Source organism: Emys orbicularis, chromosome 3, assembly GCF_028017835.1.
Source record: "Emys orbicularis isolate rEmyOrb1 chromosome 3, rEmyOrb1.hap1, whole genome shotgun sequence".
Lineage (NCBI taxonomy): Eukaryota > Metazoa > Chordata > Testudines > Emydidae > Emys > Emys orbicularis.
In genome coordinates, this window is record NC_088685.1 from 133,570,287 (window position 1) to 133,596,768 (window position 26,482).

Here is a 26,482-nt window from a genome sequence, read left to right on the forward strand (position 1 = left end):
CCAGATTCAGTTATGTCCAACCTCCCACACGGAGCAAGTGCCAGCTGCTGCTGCCATACGCCAGACCCACCCAAGAGTCACCTGAGACCACGGACCCCACCCCACGCCCGCAACAAGCCGCTGAGACACTATGTCCAGACCCCGCGATGTAGCCACCCGCCGGGGGACCCTTCCTGGGCTGGGGCTCGCACCGCACCGACCACCCCGCGCCCCGAACAACCGAGACAGCTCCGGCCCCGCAGCCCGTTCCCCGCTCCTCCAGCCCAGCGCGGCACAAGCCCCGGGCTCAGCTCACTCACACCTGTCGCCCCCCCGCGCGGGTTCCGTCCTCACCCGGCCGCGGCTCCCCGAGTCCCCGCACACACGTGCTTCCGCCCCGGTCGCCCCGTGGCCTTTACCCTTCGCCCGCTCAAGGCGCCAGGCAGCGCTAGCCGAGCGCCGCGGCGAGGGCCTCCCATTGGTGGGAGGGGGGTGCACCACGCATGCGCCGTGGCGCCGCCCCAGCCCTCCTCGCTCTAGCTCTCTCTCTCTGTGTCAGTCAGTCATGGAGCGGCTGCCTCGAGCCGCGGCGGAGACGGAGGCAGCAGCAGCGGCAGCCAAGGGAGGCGGCGCGGGCTGCGCGCGCGCTGCGGAGAGCGGCGTCTCGCGCCGGCGGGCGCAGTGACAGCGCGAGCCCAGGATTCCGCCTTGTGCCCGCAGCAGGAGCCGCCGCCGCCTGCGATGCTCAGTGAGTGGCCCCAGGGCGGAGCGCGCGAGCAGGCTGCCCCGTGCAGCGCGCCCGGCAGCCGTCCCGGGCCCTGGGAGGGAGAGGGAGGCAGGCCTGGGCTGGGGGGGCGGCGCACACCGCGCCGGGGATGCAGCTGTGCCCGCCTGCAAGGGGACGGGAACCAGCTGCCTCCCCTCCCTGCAGCGGTGCAGCCCCAGCAACAGGGAGCGGGATGAGGATCCTCCCTGACCCTGCCTCCCCATCCGCTTCTCCTTTGCTCCCTCTTGCTTTTTATCTCCTTCCTCCCCAGCTTCCTGATTCCCCCTGGCGGCTGCTGCCTTCTCTGCCCGTGGTTTCCCCCCTTCTGTGCTCTGCACTGATTTTATTAGGCTGGGAGGGGGACTATCGAACTGATTCTGCCCTGAAAAGTGACCCTGTAAAGATGGCCCCGTGGGGCTCCTTGATTATTATGTCTCAGTGATTCTAGGTTACAAGAGTTCAGCTTATATGTAGCAAAACCATAACTTTTGTAACCACCACCCCTACAACCAGAGTCTGGGATCTGAAGATCAAGCTGGGGCTTTCCTGTTAATTTCATCAGAGCCAGCACTAAAGGCCCTGCAGGCCCAGTTCTGCCCTCAGTGACACCTGTGCAGCCCTACTAAAGGCTAATCAGGTTGCCCAGGTCTGCAGGCAAAAGTTGGTCTACAGAATCTCATGCTGTTGATGATGCACAAGCAGGAAAACACCCAGCTTCATTCCCAGGTTGTAGGGCTGGGAGTTATGAATGACTTTATACTGAGCACATTTGATTTGGGCTCAGTGAGACATAGGGAACCACAAATTCCCACTCTTACAGAGTTGCCTTCCAAAATACAACTGCAGTGTAAAAACCAAGCTTTTCTTATGTGTTACAAATAAATCCTGAAAGTGTTAAAAATTCAGGATTTATTAACATTCTTTTAATGCTTATGCAATGAAAAATTGATTTTCACTTTCTGGTCTTCATGTGCTTGCTCAGTGGTGTTTTGTTTGGGTTACAAACATTGTAAAGGAAAATTATTATTTAAAAATACTGTTTCAGTTGGGAGGGGGGAAATTCATGGAAATGGGTCTGTTGCTCTAACTTTGTTTTTACAAAACCTAATTTTGAAGTAAGATTTGACCCCACAGCTTCACGTTAAGGAAGGCAGGGATGTATTAGAATTTGAAAGGAGAGGGTGATCTGTTGTGGGTGGAAATAAAATAGATCATGCTCGTGTGGAACACAGGAAATAAGGCACACAAAGCTTGCCATTGAATCTCATTCTTGAAACTTCCTTCATGGGGTTGTTCAAGCTTATTCTATGGATTGTGCCCAAAATGCAGGTCTAGTGTAAATGGACACAACTCCACTAAAACCACTGTTAAATAGCTGTCTCCTCTATTTCTGAACCCAAACTCCACTGTTGGGTAAGGGTATAATCTACTGCAGGTAGTTAAATTATTTTTTGTCAAGGTCCAAATTTCTTAGTCAAGATCCAGACTCCACAGAAACATTTGACACTTCAATAACAATAATGATAATAAGTAAATAAAAAGATTTCATGGTCTGTTCAAAAGCATCTGATAATCCGGATTTGGCCCACAGTCTGCCTGCTGACTACCCCTGCTTACTGTTTCTACCATCTGGAATGCTTCTCCTATTTTGCTGCATCTCGTTAAATCTCCATTTCAGCTTACAATGTATCTTGTCTCACTTACCTGGACCTCTATTTCTCTTACTATAAATGGGGGCACTTAAGTAAAATTTGAGCAAAAATTTAGAATTTGTAAAAACAAGTTTTTACAGAACCCTAAGACTAGTAGAAGAAGTGCCATGAAATAATTTTTTTTTTTTAATTCGACTGGAAGCAGTAGCTTTTAAGCAATTAAACATTTCCCTGCATTATTTGTGACCCAAACATTGAAGTACTGAGAAGTTGAGAGAGAACAAGAGTAAACAAAAGTGGAATTGCTAAGCAGCATAAAGTAGTTAATTAGATTCTTTAAGTTCAGTTCTCAGTTGTCAGTGACACAGGCAGAAATATTGGAAATAATTATTTTTTTTTAGCTGAGTCCATTTACTTCTATAAAGTGTTCTGGGATTACAGTTTATATGAAAGGCCCCATACAGAAATGAAGTTTTGCTATACTGCACGTGGACTCCAATTTTGGTGCCTCTCAGTAACAGAACATTGACCTGAAAGCGAGGGCTCAATTTGGGGATAAAAGGCAGTGATATTCTGCCTACAATTCAATGCCTGACACATCACTCACCATAGAATCTGCAGATGTTCAAAATATGATCACAGGTGCTCAGCTGAGCTGGTCAGGTTTGACTCTTCATATGGAGGCTTGGATACACAGTTCTCAACAAAGGCAAAGGCCCTAGCTCCTGCAGTCATGTGATGAGTTCAAAATCTAAGCTGGCTTCTGAAAAGTTGTTACTAGCCCTTTAGTATGCGAAGAAAAGCTTGAAAACATGGACGGAGCATAACAGCATTAGGGTCTGCCTGAGTCTGCAGGCAGCTTCCAGAAGGAGAAGCAACAACCATTGTAGTCAGGGAAGATTCCCTTGGCCCCACACTAACCACCAAATCAGACTAGGTTCCTGTTGCTCGGGGAAGGGGAGCTTGGCTTGGGTTTTATGGGATTGGCACCCCCTTTGGGGCCGAGGTATCCTCTGGGCTCCTGGCTTCTCAAAAAAAAAAAAAAAAAAAAAAAGTAGCGTTGTTTTTCCACCTGCCACCCCCTCATGACACCAAAGCAAGATGATTTAATTCTGTGTAGACTGTGCAGCGCTTCATAACATGATCTGTCCTCTCCTTTCTTTCTTATTTTGATCAGCAGTAGATGAGTTAACAATATTGACCTATTATCCCTGGGCACTTACATTGATGCCCCATTAAAATGAATCAGGTAGCTCAGACCTCTGAGTGATTTTCAGACTCACTTTGTGCAGACTCAGGCATTTCACATTTTAAAAGCTTTCTCCACAATCAGGAGAGAAAAAGACTAAGTGAAAGTTGAGATTTTGGAGAACAAGATGGCAGATGGGGGGGGGGGGGGGGAATAAAATCTGGGCCTCTGACCTGGTGTGATCTGGCCTAATTTGAACCCTGCTGACAGCATTCTGAAGGGCTGATTTCTTATGCTTATTTTGATATACTCTGCAATGGCCATCAAAATCACAGTATCTTTAGGAATATTGGTTTTGGCGCTTTGGGGCTTTTCTTCCTGTGTCTTTTACTGCAGATAATTTCCCTGCTTCCATTATAACACTCTCTTTCGTACTGAGGAGTCAGGTCCGATAGCGAGTGGAAGAGCTGAGCTGCAGAGAGCTGGAGCAAAAATAGCTTTCCAGGAGAGAGGCCTTATTGGACCGCCATAGCACCTGTAGCAGGAATGTCAGGCATTGGCAATGTTTTAGGGGATTTGCTCAGTAGTAAACCATCTAAGCAGTTCCTGTTGGGTGACAAGAATTAAACAAAAGTGGAATTGCTAAGCAGCATAAGTAGTTAATTAGATTCTTTAAGTTCAGTTCTCAGTTGCCTGTGTTACCTATTTGGTAACTTTAAACCATCCTTTATCTACAGAAAAAAAAAATCTTCTTAGGAGATGTCATTCCTAGTGTCAATCCCAGTCCCGTTGCGGGCAAGGGAGAGAGTGAAGGGGAGTAAGTGTTTTCCTGCAAATGTATAGAGCCCTGCAAATTCAGAGATATTCACGGCTATTCATGGACCATTTTTGCAGATCAGATGTGGATACAAATTTTGTATCCACGCAGGGTTCTACAAATGTAAAAAGCTAGGGTTTCCTGTTACCCCCAAAGCTCTGAAAAGTCCAAGCCTGAACGAGTTTCCAGTAACTGATCTGTATCGCAAGTCCTAATCTAATTGGTCTAACATCCCTAAAATGCCCAATCCCTGTATATGAGGATTTGAGAGTCCTATTTAAACTCGTCTTTCTCCCTTGCCTCAAACTTACCCTCTTCTCCATTAGTCACCTGCTTGATTCAGCAATCGCTGGTGAAGACTGACCTCTGTTCCCCTGCAGCCCTTATGGCATTACCATTTTACAGGATCTGCTGGAGTTCGACACCTCTATGCCTCTCACTCATTACAGGCTTATTGTGAGTCACCTGTATAAGGGAGCTGTGTCCTAATGTGTGAGCACCTCTCCTTGATGCAGCTTCATGTTAGTTTTGGTAATGAAAAATAAGGCTGCGATTAAAGCAAAAAAACAAGACTCTGATGGTTAGGGGTTCTATTTTATATTGAACCACTGGTGTGGGGCTGGTATACACACAGTTTGTGCAATGATTTAACTAAATCAGTTTAGAAACATATGTAGTTAAATCAGTGCAATGCCCTTTTGTAGATGCACAGATTAAGAGTGGTATTGTGATTTAGTTTAAGTTGGTTTAAAAAAATTGTAAAATAACTCAGTTTAAGGTACTCCATAATCTGAAATAAGAGCCTTTACAAGAGGGGGTTTCACAGATTTAATTAAATCTGTTTCTAAACTGATTTAGTTAAATTTGTGCACAGAGTATGCATCGATAAGGCCCAGTGTGAGCTTGGGTGAGGCACTTATACATCAGTTATACTAGCTGCAGTATTGGATAAAATACGGGACTGTAACAAAACAGATTCTGAATCTGATTTAAGCTTCTCTGGGTGGGAGTTAGGATTTGGAGTTCTCTGCATTCACTTTTTTGTTGACTTGAATAGAATCCTATTATACCTCTCCCTTCTGCAGAGAAATATTAAAGATATCAGCAGAACTTACATTGATTTATATGATTTTATTAGCTCTTTTGAGTGGAGGAAGCTGTGGTTGAATCATACAATTTCTTCATTTTTTTGTTAATTGAAAAATACACTTGTTTGTGGCCCCCCACAATTGACTCACTTAGGTGAACAGATGGAAAACTTTTTAAACTTGTCCCCAGAGCAAATATGGCTTTGTAATAGCACATGTCTCTTAAAATTCCACTATTGCTAAAATTTCATATCCACACCCACTTGGTACTTCAAGAAGAGCTAATTGTTTTAACTGCTCCTGTAAACTGTAAAATGTGAGTGAGTATTAACAAAAGCTAACCAACTGTCGTGCTTTTTAAAAAGCTGTTAAAATCCTCTTGTTCTGTTTTGGGAAGGGACATCCTTAAAACTAATGTTGCCTGTCTGAGAACTGATGTACCTCATAAAACATAGTTGCTCAAACCAGAAAACATTAGTATTTATGGTAAATAAATGCAGGTCTTTTTGTAGTGGGAATGGGGACATAGGGTAGAGAGGTAGGAAGCAGACTTAATGTTGAAGTTCTTTAGCTCGTTCTTCCAGTAGAAGAAAATTAGCACTAATCCATATTTAATAAACCGTATGTCCATGTTTGGTGTTTATTTCACTTAAAACTCTTAAACATCCCTAAATATCTGAATAGAATCTATGGCTTTTTGACTAAGTGTCATTAGTGGGCAAGGAGGATTCAAGTAACATCTGACCAATGTTCCGTTTGTCACAAACTATAGGCTGATGCAAGTAGCATCAGACTCATTCTTTTATGGAGCTATGACACTTTTAGAAAATGTTTGCAAAATTCATTGACATTATTGCAAATAATTTCTAATTAACTTTTATTGCTTCTTTTTGTATAAGGATTGCCCAAAAAGATGTGTGGGAAAGAGGTGGCTGGATGGGGGGAAGGCAAGGGAGAGAAGGGTGCAGGAAATTCTGCTTCTTACCTTTGAAGTACACCTCTACCTCGATATAACACTGTCCTTGGGAGCCAAAAAATCTTACCGCGTTATAGGTGAAACCGCATTATATTGAACTTGCTTTGATCCACCGGAGTGCGCAGCCCTGCCCCCCAGGAGCACTGCTTTACCGCGTTATATCCAAATTCATGTTATATCGGGTCGCGTTATATAGGGGTAGAGGTGTAATAGGAATGTTAACTGTGGTCTTCCCGGGTTTTGCTGGAGGACCTCCTGGAAGTCCCAGAAGTTGTTTAATGTTAGCTCTTGCCTCTTAAACTTCCTTTAAAAAAAGTTTTGAGTTGTATGATTAAAAATCTGTTCCCTTCTTTGCTGATCAACTTTCATTCGTGTGATGATGTAATTTCACTGGTTTTACAGTCATCAGAGTCTTTTAAGGCTAAACAGGACCTGAATTTGTAATGTGAAAAAGCAAGTAGGAGAAACATGCCTTTCAGGCCCTCCTTATACATCACAATGAAAAAGGGGATGAGGGAAAGGCACAACCCAATTTAAAAAACAAACTTCACAAGTTACTTTTGCTACCTTATAATGGATGTTCTTTTAGCTAAATAAAATCTTTTGGCTAACCACTACCGTTTTCTCTTACTCTTTCAGTGTCTAGTTATGCTGAGGTATTGGGAGATGAGGACTTAAGGGTATCTCTCGTACTTCAGTATCTAAAGAATCTGCCTTTGTGGTTGCTAGTATAATGGAAGTGTTGAGCCATTTGTTTTCAGTCAGGTTTAATGCAGATACTATGTTTATGGAAAAAGATACATAACCCACGTGTAAACCATATTTTTATGCACCATCATTTTTTTTTTTTTGGAGGTCATGAAACGCGTACGCACAGAACAGATTCAGATGGCAGTGTCCTGCTACCTCAAGCGCCGTCAGTATGTGGACTCGGAAGGTCCCCTAAAACAAGGGCTGAGGCTGTGTCAGACTGCTGAAGAGATGGCAGCTAATCTCACAGGTAAATTTTTCATGCATACTTATGGGAGGAGTAGTGGAGTTTCTATATAGTAACTTTTATTTTCAGAGGGAATTTTTCAAATACTAAATTGGGAGGAGTTACAAACAGTAGTGGGGAAAATAAAATATAAAGGGGCCTAGACCAGAAACGTGGTCAGAAGAATAATAAGATTAATGATAGAGAAAAAGTAAGCTAATTAATCTGGGCAAATATTCTGAAACACCCATTTATGCTCTGCGGGAAGGAGAAACCTGGCCAGTACTGATGGTGAAAAAACCTAAGGGTGAAATTGGGTATGAATAAGAAAAGCCAGTACAACTTTGTGTTGCAGAAGCACAGAATCGTATGAAATAAAAATAACAGGAACTGTTTCTTTCTCTGGCTAGTAGTTGTCATGTAGTTTTGAAAGACCCTTCCACATCCCTCAAAAGAACCCTGTAATGGCTGGAATGGAAAGTGTTTACATGCATTCTCTCTCCCTTTCCCTTCTAAGAGCTCCTGGATCTCTGCTACACTGTCTGCTCCACATATCCCCCTCCGCCCCAGGAACATGTTTGTTTGTTTTTTCAAACCATGTCTATGGCACTCTTCGCTGTAGAACCTGAAGGGGAGGGACACTAACGGTCCACAAATATTGCAAGAATGTAAACACCAAAGGGTGGGGTGGGGGTTATAATGAGGGATGAAACTCATGTTTAAAGGTAAAAGAAAATATAGGCTGAATGTTCGGTGGGAGGAGGAGAAGTTTTCTGTCGGTGAGGTCTCAGCCTGTGGCAGCCTCCCAAGGGGAGTGGTACACCCTCTGTTTCTTGTGACACATACAGCTTGCCTGGACAAAATACTAGTTACTGTACAATCCTGCATTGGCAGGGAGATGGACTAGAAGATGATAAAATAGATCTTTTCCATTTCTAGAATAGACCCACCACAATACCAAAGCAGAGTGTAACATGTTATGGGTAAATGGCAGGTTCAACTCTTTATAGACCTAAGAGAAATGATAATCGGTGCTTCTTTACGGCTTTTCATCTTCAAACCATTTTCAGACAATAGCTATAGCAGGGTTATAGTGGATCACAAATTGAATATGAGTCAACAATGTGATGCAGTTGCAAAAAGGGCTAATGTGATTCTGGGTATCTTAACAGGAGTGTTGTATGTAAGATACAAGGTTGTAATTGTCCCGCTCTGCTCAGCACTGGTAAGGCTTCAGCTGGTGTACTGTGTCCAGTTCTGGGCACCACATTTTAGGAAAGATGTGGAGAAACTAGAGAAAGTCCAGAAGAGAGCAACAAAAATGATAAAAGATTTTGAAAACCTGACCTATGAGGAAAGGTTAAAAAACCTGGTCATATTTAGTCTTGAGAAAAGAAGACCGAGGGTTGATAAGTCTTCAATTATGTTAAGGACTGTTAAAAGAGGTTGGTGATTAATTGTTCTCCATGGCTGCTGAAGATAGGACAAGAAGTAATGAGCTTAATCTGCAGCAAGGGAGATTTGGGTTAGATGTTAGGAAAAACTTTATAACTATAAGGATAGTTAAGATCTGGAATAGGCTTCCAAGGGAGGCTGTGGAATCCCCATCATTGGAGGTTTTTAAGAACAGGTTGGACAAACATCTGTCAGGGATGGTCTAGGTTTACTTGATCCTGCCTCAGTACAGGGGGCTGGATTTGATGACATTTCAAGGTCTCTTTCAGTCCTCCATTTCTATGATTCTATTTAATCTTCACAACAAACCTGTGAAGTATTATTCTCATTTTAAATGGGATGCAACTAAAGTAAAAAGATGAAGTGATTTTGCTGAAGGCTGCAGTGGGGAAGAAGGAGACAGTGTAATAATGGGATTAGGACTCGGGAGCCATAATCTCAGTGGCATAAAGTATGACAGTAGATGCTGGTGGGATTATGTTGGTGTATGCAAATCTTACTATTTTGCATACAGATCTAAATTAGGTTTCTATACGAGAGTATGAATACCTGTATGTTTTTAACTGACCACCAAACACTGTAAATAAATTTATATTCATTAGTGTGTATCCTCCTGCCAGTTCAAGGATTTTGTTGCTAGTGATCCAGAACGCAGTCATCAGTTTTCATTAGATCCCAAACTCAGGGCAGTCAGCGGTCATTTGTTGAGGTGGTCACTATTAGTTCATTTCAGACATGTTCAGTGGGAGCACAATGTGCATAAGTTATAGTTCTCCAGATGAGAGTGAACCTCTGGAAAGTTCTTTCTTCGTGACTTAAAACAAATATAAAACTGGAAACTGGGCTGATCCAGACTATGGAGGTTGGGATGGTCTTCCTGCAACATATCCTGACTATGGAGGTTGCCTTGGTCTTGAAGACTGATAACTAGACTAACACCTGGCTACAATAAAAAAGCCTGTGTTGAAATACTCTTGGAATAACTATTTTCATCACTTTTCCTAAAAATCTCCTCCTGACTCCCTAACAAAACCCACCCTTGCTATTCCTGTTCAGCTGTTTCCCTGATTGTTTTCGCCATATTGTTTTCTAAACAACAATCCTTTCATTTAATTCTCTGGGTCATTTACTTCCTATTCTTGCCTGTCTCCTGTACTATGGTTTCTGTTCTTTCTAGATATATTTCATATTCTTTATTTGATTTATATGCTTTTCCTTTTCTTTCCTATACTGGCACTTACTTTTTCCTTCTTCCTTCAGAATTGCTTTACCTCAGCCCATCCCAAATGTTTGATATGGTCACTATATCTCTCTAGCTATTTGTCTGTTTTAGGGCCTTCACTGCAGCATACAAACTGGGGAGCAGAACTTCCTCCCAGCTCATCTTCTGCCCTTTATGGGACCAGAAGCATAATGCACCAGTAGCGCAAGTGAACCTGCAGCAGGTTTTTCTAATACACACATATACACATATACCTGTGGGTGAGGTAAATTGATAACTTTCTAACAGACCAATAAAAGTGTGAGAGTAGCCATCCTGTGTGTATCAGCTGAAGAGAACACTTTTGTTAGCCAAAATAGAACACTACAAGGGAGATCATCATTTCAGCTAGGATAGTTCCTTTCAAGCTATTAGCAGGTCACATAACTGGCTCCATTTACAGGAATTGAAATCAGGAAACAGATGTTATCAATCGATGCTCTCATGGCCAGTGGAGAGGGTGGGAGGGAAACTGTCCATGGTAGAACTGAAAGAAATGTATATACGCCCAAAATCTCTCTTTCTTTCAGAAGGAAAATACACCTGAAAACAGCTCTCCCCGCTCCAGAGGAGTTTTTAGGGAGTGATTGAGTTCTTGATTCCTGTGTAAAATGTCAGAAGGGGAAGAACTAGAATTCTGACTGCTTATAATTGGCTCATATGTAGTATCTGGTTACTGTTTGCATGATGGCAATGAGCATAACTGCCTGATTAGCCTTTTCCCGAGTTAATTACTCAAAGGTAACACCCTTCTGTCTTACACGTAAGGTGATCTTGGTTTTGAAAAGTAAGTCAGTTACACAGGGCTAAGGGGAGATTTAGTGGTACTCAGTAAAGTGCACCTGTGTGGTATGGGCAGAGTGGCAGATCACTCCCATTACCTATGGGAATGTCAAAATCAGGACCTATTGCCAAAGGTAGTGCTGGGGAAACGGGAACATCCTAAAGAGCTGACGCTAAATCTTTTCTTTAACCCTGTATAGAGATTTTATTACGGAATAGCCATATTTGCGTACATGGGTGAGTCGCATAAATGGCAAGCTCTTGTGATTGGGTCGGCTACTGTTTGGGCTGTTCAGATGACTGATGCAGCTGACTGTAAACTCTGTGCAATGCTTTTTTAGGTTAACGTGAGCAAAGTTTGTATATTATAGTTCTAATAGAGAATGTTGACTTTGTTGAGCCATAAGTCCAAGCACTAACCGAGAAGCTGAACTGTAGGCATTAAGTGAGCCTAAAAACTTTGTCTTTTAGAAGTAGAAAAACGTATTTGAAGTCATTCAATAAATATATAGTTTTTTTTTCCTTTTTACATCACCTCTAAGATTTTATGCAGCACAGCATGCCTTCAGAACCTTACTGTTTGCTTCTGCATGGAATTCCTACCAGTTCTGAATTTCCAAAGTAGCTGGGTTATGGAAAAACAATCTTCCAACAGGGTTTAGACTTGTGTATTTAGGAAATAGGGGATTTGGGAGGGGTGGGATATTGTTATCCATGTAACTTCACTAGCACTGAGTTTGTTCACAGTGGGGGCTGCAGTTTTGCAGCTATCTTTATGCTCCTGCAGTTGAATTGAGCTCAGCCCTGGGAACCTGTAAACATGACCACTGCATTTCCCTAAGCTGATGTAAGATATGCCTACTCATTATAAAGCAGGGTAAGGGTAATGCTAGGGTATATGTGAATCTTGGCTCAACGCGATCTTCATTTCTTTCCAGTGCGACACAATAGGGGTAAGCTGGAGACTGGCCTTTCTCTCTTCAGCATGTGGAAACTGGCAACTTCGTTTATAGGCTTCCAGGCCTGTAATAACTGAGTCTTATGAACACTAGAGAGCAAGAGGGGGGAACCAGGATGAGGATTAGGAATAAAGAGACTTGAGAAAGAAATTGTGGGGTTTGGATTGAAAACAGATGGGAAGAAGGAGAGGATGTAGGAGAGTATAAACATGGATAAAAGAAGGGGAGTGAAGGAAAGAGGGAATGATAAAATTCATCAGAAGAGAGAAAAAGTATAGTAAAAAGAAAAAACAGGTAAGAAGGAAGAGCAAAAGAATCAAGACATTATTGTAAATTTTAAAATTTGTATTTTGACATTCAAAATTTAATAGTGTACAGATGTAGTCTGATTAGAATGTCACAGAGAGTTGTGTATAGGTTTAGGAGGTGGAAGATTTTGGTTTTCCTTCCTCTGATGGGGATCCCTTTTTTGAATACTTCAAAGCTATCTTTACCAGAGTTAATATTGATCTTTCTGAAAAACAATGTAATACCTATTTTATGGCCATGGCATGTATTTGTCAAAACAAAACTCCATTGGAAAGGTAGTCACAAGCACCACTACAAGGTTTTTTTCTTCCCTCTTGCAAATTACTCAGTATTTTGTATCATGTAGGCTGGTCAAAAGATACTGCCCAGATCAGTTGGTGGATACAGCTTTGCTATAACATGCGGTCCACAGCAACATGAGAGCATAAGGATACATTCTGATAAAAACTAGGTGTTTGAAGAAGTAAAGGTATGAATTTGTGGGCACTGATTCTTTAGTGGGATTTCTAGACACTGCTGTAATGCAGATAAACCCTATACTCAAGAAATCTGATAATCTGATTTAATATCCCCAATTGTAGAATTCAGATTCTCTGGGAATTCCTCACCTCATGTGATAGATTCATTTGAAAGAGAAACACAAGTTTGTTTCAATAAGAATGATTTATTTTAGCACACACAGGGTTGTAGGACTGTGCTGAATTATCTAGTGGCAATCTAAAGGGATCTGTGACAATGTTTAGACAGAGAACTTTGTGCTTTATTTGAAAGTTAAACAGTGGGTAACTATTGTTTCTTGTCAAGCTTTCAGTACAGTACTTAATGTGTACAACCTTTGTCCTTTTCCATTTTCCCTAATTTATGTAACTTTGGATTAATAGTTTGTCAGATGCCCTATGAGACAGTATCTAATGCTTTGCAGTACATGGCCCACATTCATCCTGAAATGTTCTCTTTGGTTGCATTTTGTTCAATTTTATGTTCTGAATTTTGACACTTTCAGATACAAATACGCTTGGATTCTAATTCTTTTTTTATTCTCCCAGTCCAATCTGAATCTGGTTGTGCCAACGTAGTGTCTGCAGCTCCCTGCCTGGCAGAGCCACAGCAATATGAAGTGCAGTTTGGACGATTACGCAGTTTTCTCACAGGTAAGCAGCTTTGGGAGGAGGATAGCAGATTCTGGACAGGCAGTATACATTTTTAATTTTGTATAGTGTACAGTGCTAGCTCAAAGTCTTTAAAATTCTTTTTTGAATGGGTGACTCTATGTCCAAGAGACCTAAATCTGAAGTCCTGTAGCTTCAGTGAGTAAAGGGACTCCACCACTTACCTTTAAAAACAGGTAAAACAAATTAACATTTAAGATTACTGCAACTGAAAGGTTAGAGAAAGAAATATTTATCTTTTTCAGTATGTTTACTCTGTGCATTTGACTGCACTTTGTGCATAGTCAGTTTTGCTGTTTCCCTTCTCAGCCGGTCAGTTTACCCTTCATGTTTGCGTGGATGTTCCATGCAGCAACAGGAGAGTGGGAAAGACATATTTTTTTTTTTAAGAAATGAAAAAAGGAAGGTGTGATTGTAAAACACTAAAATTGGCAGATCATTTTAGAGGTAGATGTAGTGCTATTCTATTTCTGTTCTTGTTAGCTTTTCAGACTGTGGTATCTGAATGCCTGAAGCTATTTTTAACTCATTTTTTGATTGTCTAGATCTTAAGGGGAACTGTGTTCCTTTAAATTTACCTGAGCATTGCTCCAAAGTTTTTGGGTCTAGAGGATGTGGGGAAGAAACCAACAGTGTTATCACTGTGTGCCCCCAAAATAGAAAGAAAACTTGATCTTTCTAGAAACAAAAAGACCCTTGGAGGGTAGGTGGCAGTAAAAAGTGGGAGGGGCTTCCAGGGAAAGGAGTACAGAAGTGGCCGATCAAAGTGTTGTGTGTGACTGCCACCCTTCACGGCTGTGGGGAGAGCTCTATTGATTAGTTATATTTAAGTTAGGATTAATATTCCTGCTGGAGTTGAGGCGGGTTAGTTGGGAAGATTCCCATCACAGTATATAATATAGCTGGTCTGTAGACTTATTGTGACCATCAGTAATGCAATGGTATCAAACTACTGCATGCTTTTATGATTTGAGGGTGGAGATAGTATTGAAAAGTGTGGACATTCTTTTCAGGATTGCAGGTAAACCTCATGTATTAGATGCGGGGTGCAGTTTTCTTAGCATCTTCTTGCTTGAGGCTCATAGGTGCCCTTTAAGACAGCCTTCAAGGCTCCAACTGTCAGCTGCTTTCCCCTTTTCTATCCCCTTCTGTTTTGGTTTTGATCTTACCTGCTTGATCCCCTTCTGACTTGAACTTTAACCTACTTTTGTATCTGCATCTATGATGTGTAACCTGCAGCCAGACAGCCAAATTAAGCTCACCAAGGGCTTGCTGCCTGCCGTCTCTGTCTCCACTGGCACTGAAAAGCTGTTGTTGCACATTTCTCAGCAGTGCATTCCTGTAGGGCTCCTGCAGGTCCCATTCTCTCCCACCCCCATTCCTGCCAACTTGTAGCCTCTTCTCCAGTGAGGTCCTGCTCCTCTCAGCACTTCTGAGGCATGGGAATGGAACAGAGCACCATCTGGCAGCTTGGGTGTTCAGAGTGTGCAAAGCACTAATTGGTTGTCCATGACCTAGGAGAGAAGGGAGAAAGAATGCAGAGGGGGGAGAGGCTTACAAAAGGAGACAGAGAGAGGCAAAATGGCAGGATGGAAAGGAAAAAGTGTTGGAAGAATACTTAGGTTCTTTTCCATTGTCTTTTCTCATTGATTTGAAAGGAAAAAGAGAAGGGAAGGCAAGAGGCAGAGAGAAATGGGAATAAAGAAATAAAAAGGGATGAAAAAGACCCACCTTTAAGGCTTTTAAAATATATTTTGTTTCATTCATCTGAATGCATCATACACAAATGTTGAGGCTTGAGCTGCTGGTAAATCGCTGTTGTGGCCCTGTATGCTGCCACTGCTTGTGTGGCACTGCTCGGCATGCTACAGCTCCCTGCAGCCACTTGAACCCGGGAGGAAAACAGCCCCAAGAAGCTGGCTTAAAAAGGGGTGGACCTGTTACACAGCTAGTCTCTTCAAGGTACAGTGTATCCCAATCAGGTGTACATTACACTGTGTTCTGGAAATTACTGTTGGGATGTTTTGGCTAAAGAGAGAAGAGCAGGGACAGAAATAAAACTGTGAAGCACAGCGTGTTGCAGTACGTTTTCAAAATAAACTGAGAGTATGTTCCTCTTCCTTCATTTGCGAATCAATTCCATGCATTTAAAAGCACCAAATGCAAGTTGTACTGGAGCTGAGAAAACCACTCGGTACAGGCCCAAATAAAGTGGGTAAATAATTCTGTGTTAAACATTACGGAGGTATGGTGTACAAATATATTTTTTAACATATCCTAATTTTAAAGTGCAATCATTTCAGTACATAGAGCATTTAAAATAGGAAAATTTTCTTCTAAATTCATAAAAGAAATTCCAGCTGTCATGTTGTTTATGGTGTGTATTTTAATAAATGGACCTTAATGAAAAGTGCTGTTAGTAACAGAAGTAAGCTATTTCAAACTGAATTTTATGTTGACAGTCTCCCTCTTGCTGAGCTGAAAATGTATTTTAGATCAGAGATGCAATAGATTCTCTATCCCCCCTTTAGGGACACCAAGTATTTATTTAGAAACACCAACAGAAGGCTAGACATTTGTCCTCTAACGCCATTGAAGGCAGCTTGAATAAATTGTCTTGATTTATGTTTCTAGCAGAAAATAGATTGAGAGAAACCATAATGCTTGTTGTTGTGTTTTGATTTAGATTCAGATTCCCAGCACAGCCATGAAGTGATGCCTCTTCTGTATCCCCTTTTCGTCTACCTCCATCTTAACATGGTCCAAAATGGCCTAAAGAGCACAGTGGACAGTTTCTACAGTCGCTTCCATGGGATGTTCATGCAGAATGCCAGCCAGAAGGATATCATTGAGCAGTTGCAGACTACCCTGACTATTCAAGACATCCTGTCCAACTTCAAGCTCCGGGCATTTCTGGACAACAAGTATGTTATCCGCCTTCAAGAAGACAGCTACAACTACCTTCTCCGCTACCTCCAAAGTGACAACAACAATGCTCTTTGCAAGGTTCTCACCTTGCACATTCACCTGGATGTGCAGCCTGCCAAGAGGACGGACTACCAGCTATATGCCAGTGGCAGCTCCTCACGCAACGAGAGCAATGGCCTGGAAACGACAGACATGCCTGCTTCCATACTGCAGAATGAGGCAGCGCTGGATTTACTGCAGGACAGCATTAAACGAGTCAAGGACGGGCCTCCTTCACTAACCACCATATGTTTCTATGCCTTCTATAACACAGAGCAGTTGCTGAACGCAGCAGAGATCTCGCCGGATAGCAAGCTGCTTGCTGCTGGGTTTGATAATTCTTGTGTAAAGCTGTGGAGCTTGCGATCCAGGAAGTTAAAATCTGAGCCCCATCTTGTAGACGTGTCCAGAATCCGCCTGGCTTGTGACATGGTGGATGAGGAGGTCTGAATATCCTTATTTTTCACCCTATACGTTTTGGAATGTGTGTAGACTATTTATATAAGAAAGGCTAAAAGAAATGTTTTCTAACTTGGATGTGGGGATAGGGCTTCATGGAACGGGAGAGGAATTATAAGGGCATTGAAAAGCTGAATGACCTTGAATCTGCTCCACCCCAATATGAAAGTCTTATGAGCTACTGCCATCCCTCTCTTCTCCTGCAGCAGCCCTTAATGCAGACAGCTGTGGGAGGATTTTATGTGGACAAGCTCAGGCAGCAGCCTGCCAGTCCTAGCTGCTTTTTTCCTGCTCCCTCTGTACTTGGCTCAGCCACTAGAACAGGGGTGAGCAAACTTTTTGGCGCGAGGGCCACATCTGGGAGGGGAAATTGCATGCAGGGCCATGAATGTAGGGCTAGGACAGGGGGTGCAGTGTGCAGGAAGGGGCTCAGGGCAAGGGGTTGGGGCGGAGAAGGGGTGCGGGGTGTACGAGGGGACTCGGGGGTGGGGGTGCGGAGTGTGGGAGGAGGCTCAGGGCGGGGTGCAAGGAGGGGTGCGGAGTGTGGGAGGGGGCTCAGGGCAGGGGGTTGGGGGCTCAGGGCAGGGGGTTGGGGTGCAGGAGGGGTTCGGGTGCGGGCTCCGGCCCAGCACCGCTTACCTGGAGCAGCTCCGGGGTGGCAGCGGCGCGCACCAGGGCAGGCTCCCTGCCTGCCCTGACCCCGTGCCGCTCCGGCACCACATCCCTGCGGGGGGTGGGCAGAAGGCTCCGCATGCTGCCCTTGCCTGCGGGTACTTCCCCCGAAGCGCCCATTGGCCATGGTTCCCTGTTCCCGGCCAATGGGAGCTGCGGGAGGCGGTGCCTGCAGGCGAGGGCAGTGCACGGAGCCCTCTTCCCCTCCTCCCCCAGGGGCCGCAGGGACGTGGTGCTGGCCGCTTCCGGGAGCAGTGCGGGGCCCGTGGCGCCCTGGGGGTGGCAATCCCATGGGCCAGATCTGGCCTGTGGGCCATAGTTTGCCCACCCCTGCACTAGAACATATGCAACCTGGCACCATTGAACCGCTAGTGGAGGCCCAACCCCAGAAGCACGTAGCCGTCCTGTGAGTGAGAGAGTGAGGCTGCAGGGATACCAGGAGTGAAACAAGAACAGTGAATAAGACAATACAAAGCAAAAATAACAGGGAAAACAAGACAAGAAGGGGGAAAAGGAGCAGACAGAAGAGGGTAGGAGATAGAAAATGGACAGAAAAAGAAGAGAGCAGAAGGGGGCTGGGCCTGGTGTGAGGAGTCATGGAAGTGGGAGCCATGCCCATTTCTCAAACTGTCTCAAGGGAGGCTCCATTAAGGTTGAGAACCTGTGATTTAACTGATCAGTGGGTAAATGTTTAGTATAGAGAAATTATGCAGAACTGTCTATACTAAGGAAACTGCACTGTAGAAATGTAAGAGACTTGCCAGTGTATCTTTGTAATGTTTGAGAGGAGAATGATGCGTATGCCTTTGCATGCCTGGCCTTTACCCCAAGGCTTTGCTAGATAGCTTCATATAGTTTATGCCACATCTCTTTTAGTTAGTGCCAATTGCCCCATTTCTGCCCTCCCATTGCAGCCACCCACGTGGCACTTTGCATTTGATTAGGAGATCAGGACTTGTGACTCTGACTTTCTTTAATCATCCTTCCAAGCAAGGCCTCCCTTATTCTTGTGCTCAGCAGCTTGCTGTGAGAACATCCTGTCGCTGCTGCTTTGCTATTTTGTGTTGCTTTTTAAAGAAAACCCAGTAGCATCTAGATAGTGAGGGACTTTTTACTTCGACATAGTAAAGAGAACTCCGAGCCCTAATTATGAGTAGGGATTGTTTTGTTAGTCATCTTGGGGCAGACTTCCAGGCAATGTGGCTCAATACGCAGTACTACTTGAGTTAACCCTTTCAGGTGGGTGTACAAATTGGTAGCTTAGGCTATCCCAAGATCAGGCTATGAACTACTTTCATCATAAGGTTCTGGGAGTCCATAGGACTTTTCACTTTGAATCAGTGCTGTGTCAAATATGCAGGTCACCTCAGATTGCCTCTTGGCTTCAGGCTGCCCTATGCTATATAAATTCCCTTGTTTACATATCTAACTTCTGAATAGCAAAACACTGCCAAGTTATTTGGAGTATATATTGCTTCTTGCTAGCAAGTGTTTACATACCTTTATGTGTGTTCTGAAATGGCTTTGGAAGTCTGGGTGCAAATGGCTCTTGCTGATTATTTAACATTTGTGTCCATTGTAATATCTGCATACAAATTTAAAACAATATCTTGTCAAAAATTAGCACATGTCCAAGCAATTTCTGCCCCACCACTGACCAAAAAAAACCCAACCATCGTGGCAGCAGGACCAAATGTAGTGAAAAACCTGGATGAATACACTTCTTGCAACATGTCATAATATTGCCAAATTCTGGGCTAGAAAGAGAAAAAAATATAGAATGGAGAGCCCACCAATGAGAATATGCTGCCACAGGCCTCCAGGAGTTCAAACTTGAGAACAGGCATTCAGATACAATTGGGATGGAGGCCATAAATACCTATATAGGCAGAGTAAGAGCATTCTGGCTGGTCACAGCTGCCATGATGTGTGATAGTGAAAGGAAAGGCTATATCTGGGAGAGCTATTCATGTATAAATGATCAGTACTGTGGAAAATATACAATACACAGGATAACTTAGATAAAAAGCACCTGGGTGCTACAGCGATGGGTGCTGTAGAACAGCCTTTGATGATGCCTTACTTTGGAGATACAGGGTTTCTATATTGTCTTGTTTTTCTCCCTCCCCTCCCTTCCCCCACTCACTTACTCCAGATACTTTGGTTTTGGGGAGATTATTGCATATCCTTAGTGCCTGAAGTAATTTGCCTTCAACTTTGTTTCTAATTTGCAGTAAACTAAATGACTAAATTCAGTTTCTCATGATGTAAAATTGTAAGATTGCACCAATGTTCAATAGATCATTTGCTGTAACTGCACTGGTGGTACACTATCAGGTTTTTTATACATCTCTGTGTATGAACAAAAAGAGAGGTTCAGATATTAAAATAATTCCCATAGCATGAGTGTTACAGAAGTGCAGTTGATTCTAGTTGGCACAACGCCCTAAAATTATTAGGGTCAAAAGGCTTTTAGCAGGTCTAATTTACAGGGCTGAAAACAAGTTCCTTATTCAGTGTAATGCCCCAACATGCTGGTGATGTCTCATCTCTGAAGAGTACTGGAGGCTTGAGCCTGCCCTTTGGGGTAAGGCAAGTCCATTGTCTTTATAATCACATGTGCTATAGGCTTTATATTAATATTCTCTCATTTAATTGTATACTCACAGTCCAATGTAATATGTGATTTTGCAGCTGTGCAAATAGCCTCATAATTGTCCTCTTTGCAAGGTTGCCGTGTAAGTGTCTAGGACTACATAAATCAACAGCAAAAAATGCTGCATTTTGTTCCAAGCTGTAGGAGTGGCTGCTCCTAAACTCTGATGTGAAGTCAGACTCCGCTCTACTTAAATTTTGCTCTGAAGATACTGAGTGGCAGGGGGCCTATGAGTGGAAGAGAGGGGTTAGGGTACCAGGCAGGAGGAATACTGGAGGAAGCAGCCTGAAGACTGTCCTTTAGAGCCTCTTCTCTAGCAGAGGGTAGGGGCTCTTCGAAGCAAGCACCTTCCCCTGCTGTGCAGCTGTATGCAGGAATGGGGCTCCCCGCTTGAAAACCTTAGGAGCTCTGCAGGACAAGAGAGATATTGTAGGTGTCTAGGATAATCTGCTAGTGCAGGGATGGGGGTGGAAGAATGAAATGCTGCCTGGCCCCAGCATTGTTCCCACTAAAGAGCTTGAGGATTGGCTCATTTCCTAACTGCCGCTGGGCAGAAGGGTATAGGGCTGGGTTTGGCTCTTTTTCCCAACATGTGACTGGGATGGAAGGGTTTGAGGATGACATTTTTGTCATTTTAAATAAGAACTTCAGTGATTTTTATATAAATGTCCCCAAAATTAATAAAAACAGACTGGCTCTAGGGACAATACTAAAAATAAAAAATTGCCCTGTGGGAGAAAATAGTTCTTTACTGTCTCTGTGTGTATGTGTGTGCGTGCGTTTGTGTGCGCGCACGCATGCTCATATTTACACACACACATAATCACCTCCTGTTAGTTTCAGGCAATATACCACAGCCTTAATTGTTTTCTTCCCCAAGTGTTGGTTGCTGTTGCCCTCTGTGTGCATGTATGTCTGCTGGGAACCGAGAGTCTTTGCTATTCTACCTGTCCTTCAGCCTGCTTTTTGGGTCCTTCTCAAATACCTACATCTGCTGCTCATAGCTTTTCCAAGTAGTGGCAGAGTAAAATTAAATCACCATGATTCTTGTTAGTTTAACTACTTCCCACAGAGGTATAAACAGCAGCAGTGAAACTTACCAGGGTTAAATTAATGTCACACAGCAGCTGTTGTAAGAGAAAGATTTGAGCATCAGCAGGGGCACATTGAGCTCTCTGTCTGTAGACTCAGGAAGATGACACTGCACTGGTTCACATTTAAAAGGTAACCTTTGCAACCAAAAGGGCTTTAAAAATAAAAACACTTCAGTTCTGTAGAAAGTAAGTACTTTACTTGTCTGGGAAAATTTCCTACTCACCAGCGGGGAGTAGGTTTTTGTTTTTTTTTTTTAAGATCTCATACCAGAGATTATGACATTTGGAAAGTTCTTTTAATACTTTCTTTAAAAAATTCTTATTTTCTTTTTCTTTTTTTTCCAGACCGTATTTACAAATAATAAAATACAATTGTTAATGCATGTAGTTGGCTTGGAAAAGGGTAGTGTTTTGCATATTGAAATGTAGAGGAAACAAATTGTTCACACTGCTCTAACCTGCAGTAGTAACTGCTTTGGAAGGGATGATGGATATTCTCAGTAATGCTCAGTGCTATCATATATCCAAGAAAAGTATGTATTATCACATTTCATGTCTGGGGCAGTAATTCTGAAAAATTACTAAAGGAGAATGGATTCCCCCACCCCCACAATTGATGACAGCGCAGGCCTAATTCTGTTACTGTTCTAACTGCTACAAAGAGTCAAGAGAAGAGCAACAAAAATGATAAAAGGTTTAGAAAACAAGGAAAGGTTGAAAAAACTGGGCATGTTTAGTCTTGAGAAACGAAGACCGAGGGGCGACCTGATAACAGTCTTCCAATATGTTAAGGACTGTTATACAGAGGATGGTGATCAATTGATCTCCATGTCCGCTGAAGGTAGGACGAGAAGTAATAGGCTTAATCTGCAGCAAGGAGATTTAGGTTAGATATTAGGAAAAACTTTCTAACTATAAGGGAAGTTAAGCTCTGGAATAGGCTTCCAGGGGAAAGTTGGAAGCATTTAAAAACAAGTTGGACAAACACCTGTCAGAGATGGTTTAGGTTTACTTGGTCCTGCCACAGTGCAGGGGGCTGGACTTGAGGACTTCTTGAGGTCCCTTTCAACTACAAATTTCTATGATTCTGTGAAATACTCAACTAAAATACAAAAAGGAGTGTAGAATGTTCTTTGTGGTTAGCATTTCCTGTGTGACACTGGAAACAAAGGAATGGAACTCAGTCCTCAGCCAGTGAAAGATTTGTGGTCTGTGAATATCTGGGTGCATTTTTTTGAGTACAGAAGAAGGTTACTGGAATACGAGACTGCTTCTGAGCAGAAGAGAAGTGACACATGCTTGCTGACTGTCTAGAAATCATAATTGATTGGGAGGGCATAAAACTAAAATTCTGGATTTAAGCAAATTACTAAAACTGCACTGTAAAATAGGGAACCTCAGTGGGCTTTTATTGGCAACTTTGTCAGGCAGCGTAGGGCTACAACTGATTAACATAACATGCTGCAGATTGCAAGCCCTCACCTTTAATGGGGGGGAGGGATAGCTCAGTGGTTTGAGCATTGGCCTGCTAAAGCCAGGGTTGTGAGTTCAATCCTTGAGGGGGCCACATAGGGATCTGGGGCAAAATCAGTACTTGGTCCTGCTAGTGAAGGCAGGGGGCTAGACTCGATGACCTTCAAGGTCCCTTCCAGTTCTAGGAGATAGGATATCTCCATTTATTTAATTTTTATTTAATTTAATTTAATATGGAGATGTGGCTTACAGACAGTGCAGGCTCCAGCAAGCAATGCTACATCCAGGGCAGAGGAGGACACTTGGCTAAAAATGGAGCTTTGTGTGTTAGAACCTGTAGTCTCTGTGCCACACCCCCATAGTAGAGATTCAGTTGCTGTAAACCATATCATGAAATTCCCGTGGGTGCTGCTTTGATGAAGGAAAGATTTGTGACTTTATTATATTTCTATTCACATCTGGGGGAGGAGGAAATGCATAGTAGCATTGCTTTCAATTGCCCTTCATTTCTTTTAGTCTGCTGCATCATTTTTCTGCTAGGAGTCTGGGGTTTTTTTTTATCCAGAGTGACATTCATTTCCAATAATGACTACACCAAAGCATCAGGTGCCAAAATCTGTTTCCACACTACTGCCAAGAGCTTAGTAGAGAGTGAGTAGGAAGTTACCAAATGAGTTTAGCAAGTGTGCCAAAGGAGGAGAAATTTGGAAAAGAATACATCTTAAAATAGCCTGTCTTGTCTATTTTAATATAATCTCAGGTCTTGTCTACACAGGGCACTCAGGAAAATTAAACCAAATTAAATAAAGATGTGACTTTAGAGTGGATAACTAAACCACATTAAATTCTTGTGTGGAATTCTTATTCAGAATTGAAGTGGCCTTAACTTGGTTTATGCAGTGTTGTTGTAGCCATGTTGGTCCCCAATAAAGACGTTACCTCACGCACCTTGTCTCTTTAATTCGTTTTAGTTTAATTCACTTTGAAAATGGACTAAGATAAACCAAATTAAGGCCACTTTGATTCTGAATAAGAGCATCCCCACAGGGTTTTTAGTGTGATTTAACTAATCCACTTTATAAATTAATTTGGATTAACTTTCCTGTGTGTCCCCATGTAGACAAACCCTGAATTTAAGGTTCCTTCAGAGATGGGAATGGGGGTATGGAAAGTGAAGATAAAACCTTGATAAAACCAAAACTCTTTCAGCATGTCTGCATAAGATCTAGCATGGAGCAAACATGCTCGAGAAGTGGACATTGCTATGTTACACAGAATGGACATCTATAACTCTACCACTAGTTCTCCCTTTTTTGTTGGTGGCAAGGGAGAGGATCCTCTGAGATCACTCCAGCCCGCTTTTCACTTGTTGCTTCTTGTTGAACAAATAAATATGCTCTTTTGTTTTCTCCACTGTCCAGGAGGAAGATGACAACAATGTAGGCACAGAAATGAAGATACTGAGAGGACATTGTGGACCGGTGTATAGCACGAGGTTCCTATCGGACAGTTCGGGACTCCTATCTTGTTCTGAGGACATGTCCATCAGATACTGGGACCTTGGAAGTTTTACAAACACTGTGTTGTACCAAGGGCATGCCTACCCTGTCTGGGATTTGGACATAAGTCCTTGGAGCCTGTACTTTGCCAGTGGTTCCCACGACCGCACAGCAAGACTCTGGTCATTCGATCGGACATACCCACTGCGAATATACGCGGGCCACTTAGCAGATGTGGACTGTGTAAAGTTTCACCCCAATTCCAACTACTTGGCTACAGGATCCACAGACAAAACTGTGCGCTTATGGAGTACTCAACAGGGAAACTCTGTGCGCCTCTTCACAGGTCACCGTGGCCCTGTGCTAGCACTTGCATTTTCTCCCAATGGTAAGTATCTGGCTTCAGCAGGAGAAGACCAGCGGTTAAAGCTGTGGGACTTGGCATCTGGCACTCTTTACAAAGAACTGAGGGGGCACACGGACAATATAACCAGCCTTACTTTTAGCCCCGACAGTAGTTTGATTGCCTCTGCATCAATGGACAATTCTATTCGGGTTTGGGACATTCGGAACACATACTGCAATGCCCCTGCAGATGGTTCTTCCAATGAACTGGTTGGTGTATATACCGGACAGATGAATAGTGTACTGAGCGTACAATTTATGGCCTGTAACCTTCTTCTGGTGACTGGAATTGCACAAGAAAATCAGGAACATTAATTTTTTTAGGGGGGTGGGTGGGTGTATTGAATGCCGGAGTCCATTACCAGCTGAGATTAAATTACTGACTGTGAAACACTTTCTTCCTCTCTCCCATTAGCAGACATGTTCAGAATGATGCAAATATTTTCGAATGGCTTTCCCATAAAAGGACCTATACTGTTGAACAGAGAGAGAGGAAGAGGGAATGACAGAAAACTTTAACCTAGTCTGATACTGGTAGGGCAGAGGAAGAGGGGAAGAGAGAGCCTGTTGTCCAGTAGCTTGGGACAGCCAAAAGCCTAGTCCAGACAAGTGAAATTATCAACTGGACAAGCTGCTGACCTGCACTTAAATATTCTGCATTGACTGATGGGCATATCCTACCTACTATTAGCGGAGGCATGAGTGCGCTCGCATATGTGTAACTACTGGCCCAGTTGGCTTTTCTTTTTTTCTGGTATTGCAGAGGACCAGAATTTAAGACCCTTATATTAAAAGAAAATGGCTATTTACAGTAATGGTCCCAATCACTACAGCTCACAATAGCACTACTGAAGTGTTTTGGACTAATAATGTAAAAAAATTCGCCTTTTTTAGTAAGGGGAGGGAAATCTGATGTAACAGCCCATCTCTGCATTATCATGTGGGTTCAATTCTTGGCACTGCCTATGATATTTGTAACTCTTCCTGGTCCAGGAATTTGGGATTTTCCAAATCTGGTTGCACAGTGTTTTGGAGGTGAAGGGAGTAGGCGAGAATGGTAATTTGGGGGTGATTAATAACTCACCCTGGCTGGAGAAGAGTGTGAGAGCCTGATGGAACTTAACAGCAGAAACTTGGACTCCTCATAGGAAAGGGTCATGTCTGCACCTCACCAAAAATATTTCAGCAAATGGAAGTTGGCAATCTTTGGAGGATGGGAAGGGGACACTAGGTGAAATGGAAAATAGTATTACTAAATTATTGTGCATACACAGAGGCAGCTTTGCCACTGTTAGATTTTTCTCAAAATGTTGCAATATCAATTATATGAACACTTTGTGAAACAAATAGTCAACATTTAAAATCAGGATCCGAGGAGAAAGCAAGTCCTAATTTGTCATTTGGAGAGAAGATTAAATACTTCTGCTTTCTGGAAAGAGTTATTTTGTATTTTGTTTTCTATTAAAAGCATTTAGTTTAAAAAAAAAAAAAAAGCATAAGTCTCTTTGTGGGGAATATAGGGTTGCGCTGATTTGTGTGGAAGGTGAAGGCAGGTTCATTGGTTGGGTTACATCTCAATACACTTTGCAGCAAGGAGAGTTGATGCTTGTTGTTGGTTATGCTATACTAGTGCCCCATAACAGAACTAACCTTGATGGCAAGTAATAGAGTAGAACTGCCGCTAAAGGAACTCAAGTGTGGGATACCATAACTTTTCTCCTGAGATGTCTTGTCTTACACATCTCACATCCCCCTCAGTTTAAATGACCTGAAACTTAAATGTTTATAATTATTTTACATGTTTTTGAGCAGCAAAATAAGGGCATGACCAAAATGTCTTTGGAGAAAATACTGTCACTATTAAAATGCTGATTGTCT

The 26,482-nt window shown here is 42.9% G+C and overlaps 1 protein-coding gene across 1 annotated transcript; it reads left to right on the forward strand.

The window, feature by feature from the left end:
* The first annotated feature begins 7,325 nt into the window (after positions 1–7,325).
* On the forward strand, positions 7,326–26,060 carry TAF5L (TATA-box binding protein associated factor 5 like). The gene is made up of 4 exons (XM_065401812.1): positions 7,326–7,467; positions 13,257–13,361; positions 16,066–16,790; positions 24,122–26,060. The coding sequence occupies exons 1-4, from the start codon at positions 7,326–7,328 to the stop codon at positions 24,917–24,919; spliced, it is 1,770 nt and encodes a 589-aa protein (XP_065257884.1). The 3' UTR covers positions 24,920–26,060.
* The last annotated feature ends 422 nt before the right edge of the window (positions 26,061–26,482 follow it).

What these genes read in the sequence shown, in the direction of transcription:
- TAF5L (XM_065401812.1), top strand. Translation starts at nt 7,326, where the DNA reads ATGAAACGCGTACGCACAGAACAGATTCAGATGGCAGTGTCCTGCTAC. An exon ending in ATTACGCAGTTTTCTCACAG is followed by an intron (nt 13,362 to 16,065) that starts GTAAGCAGCTTT and finishes GTTTTGATTTAG; the next exon opens with ATTCAGATTCCCAGCACAGC. An exon ending in GTGACATGGTGGATGAGGAG is followed by an intron (nt 16,791 to 24,121) that starts GTCTGAATATCC and finishes TCCACTGTCCAG; the next exon opens with GAGGAAGATGACAACAATGT.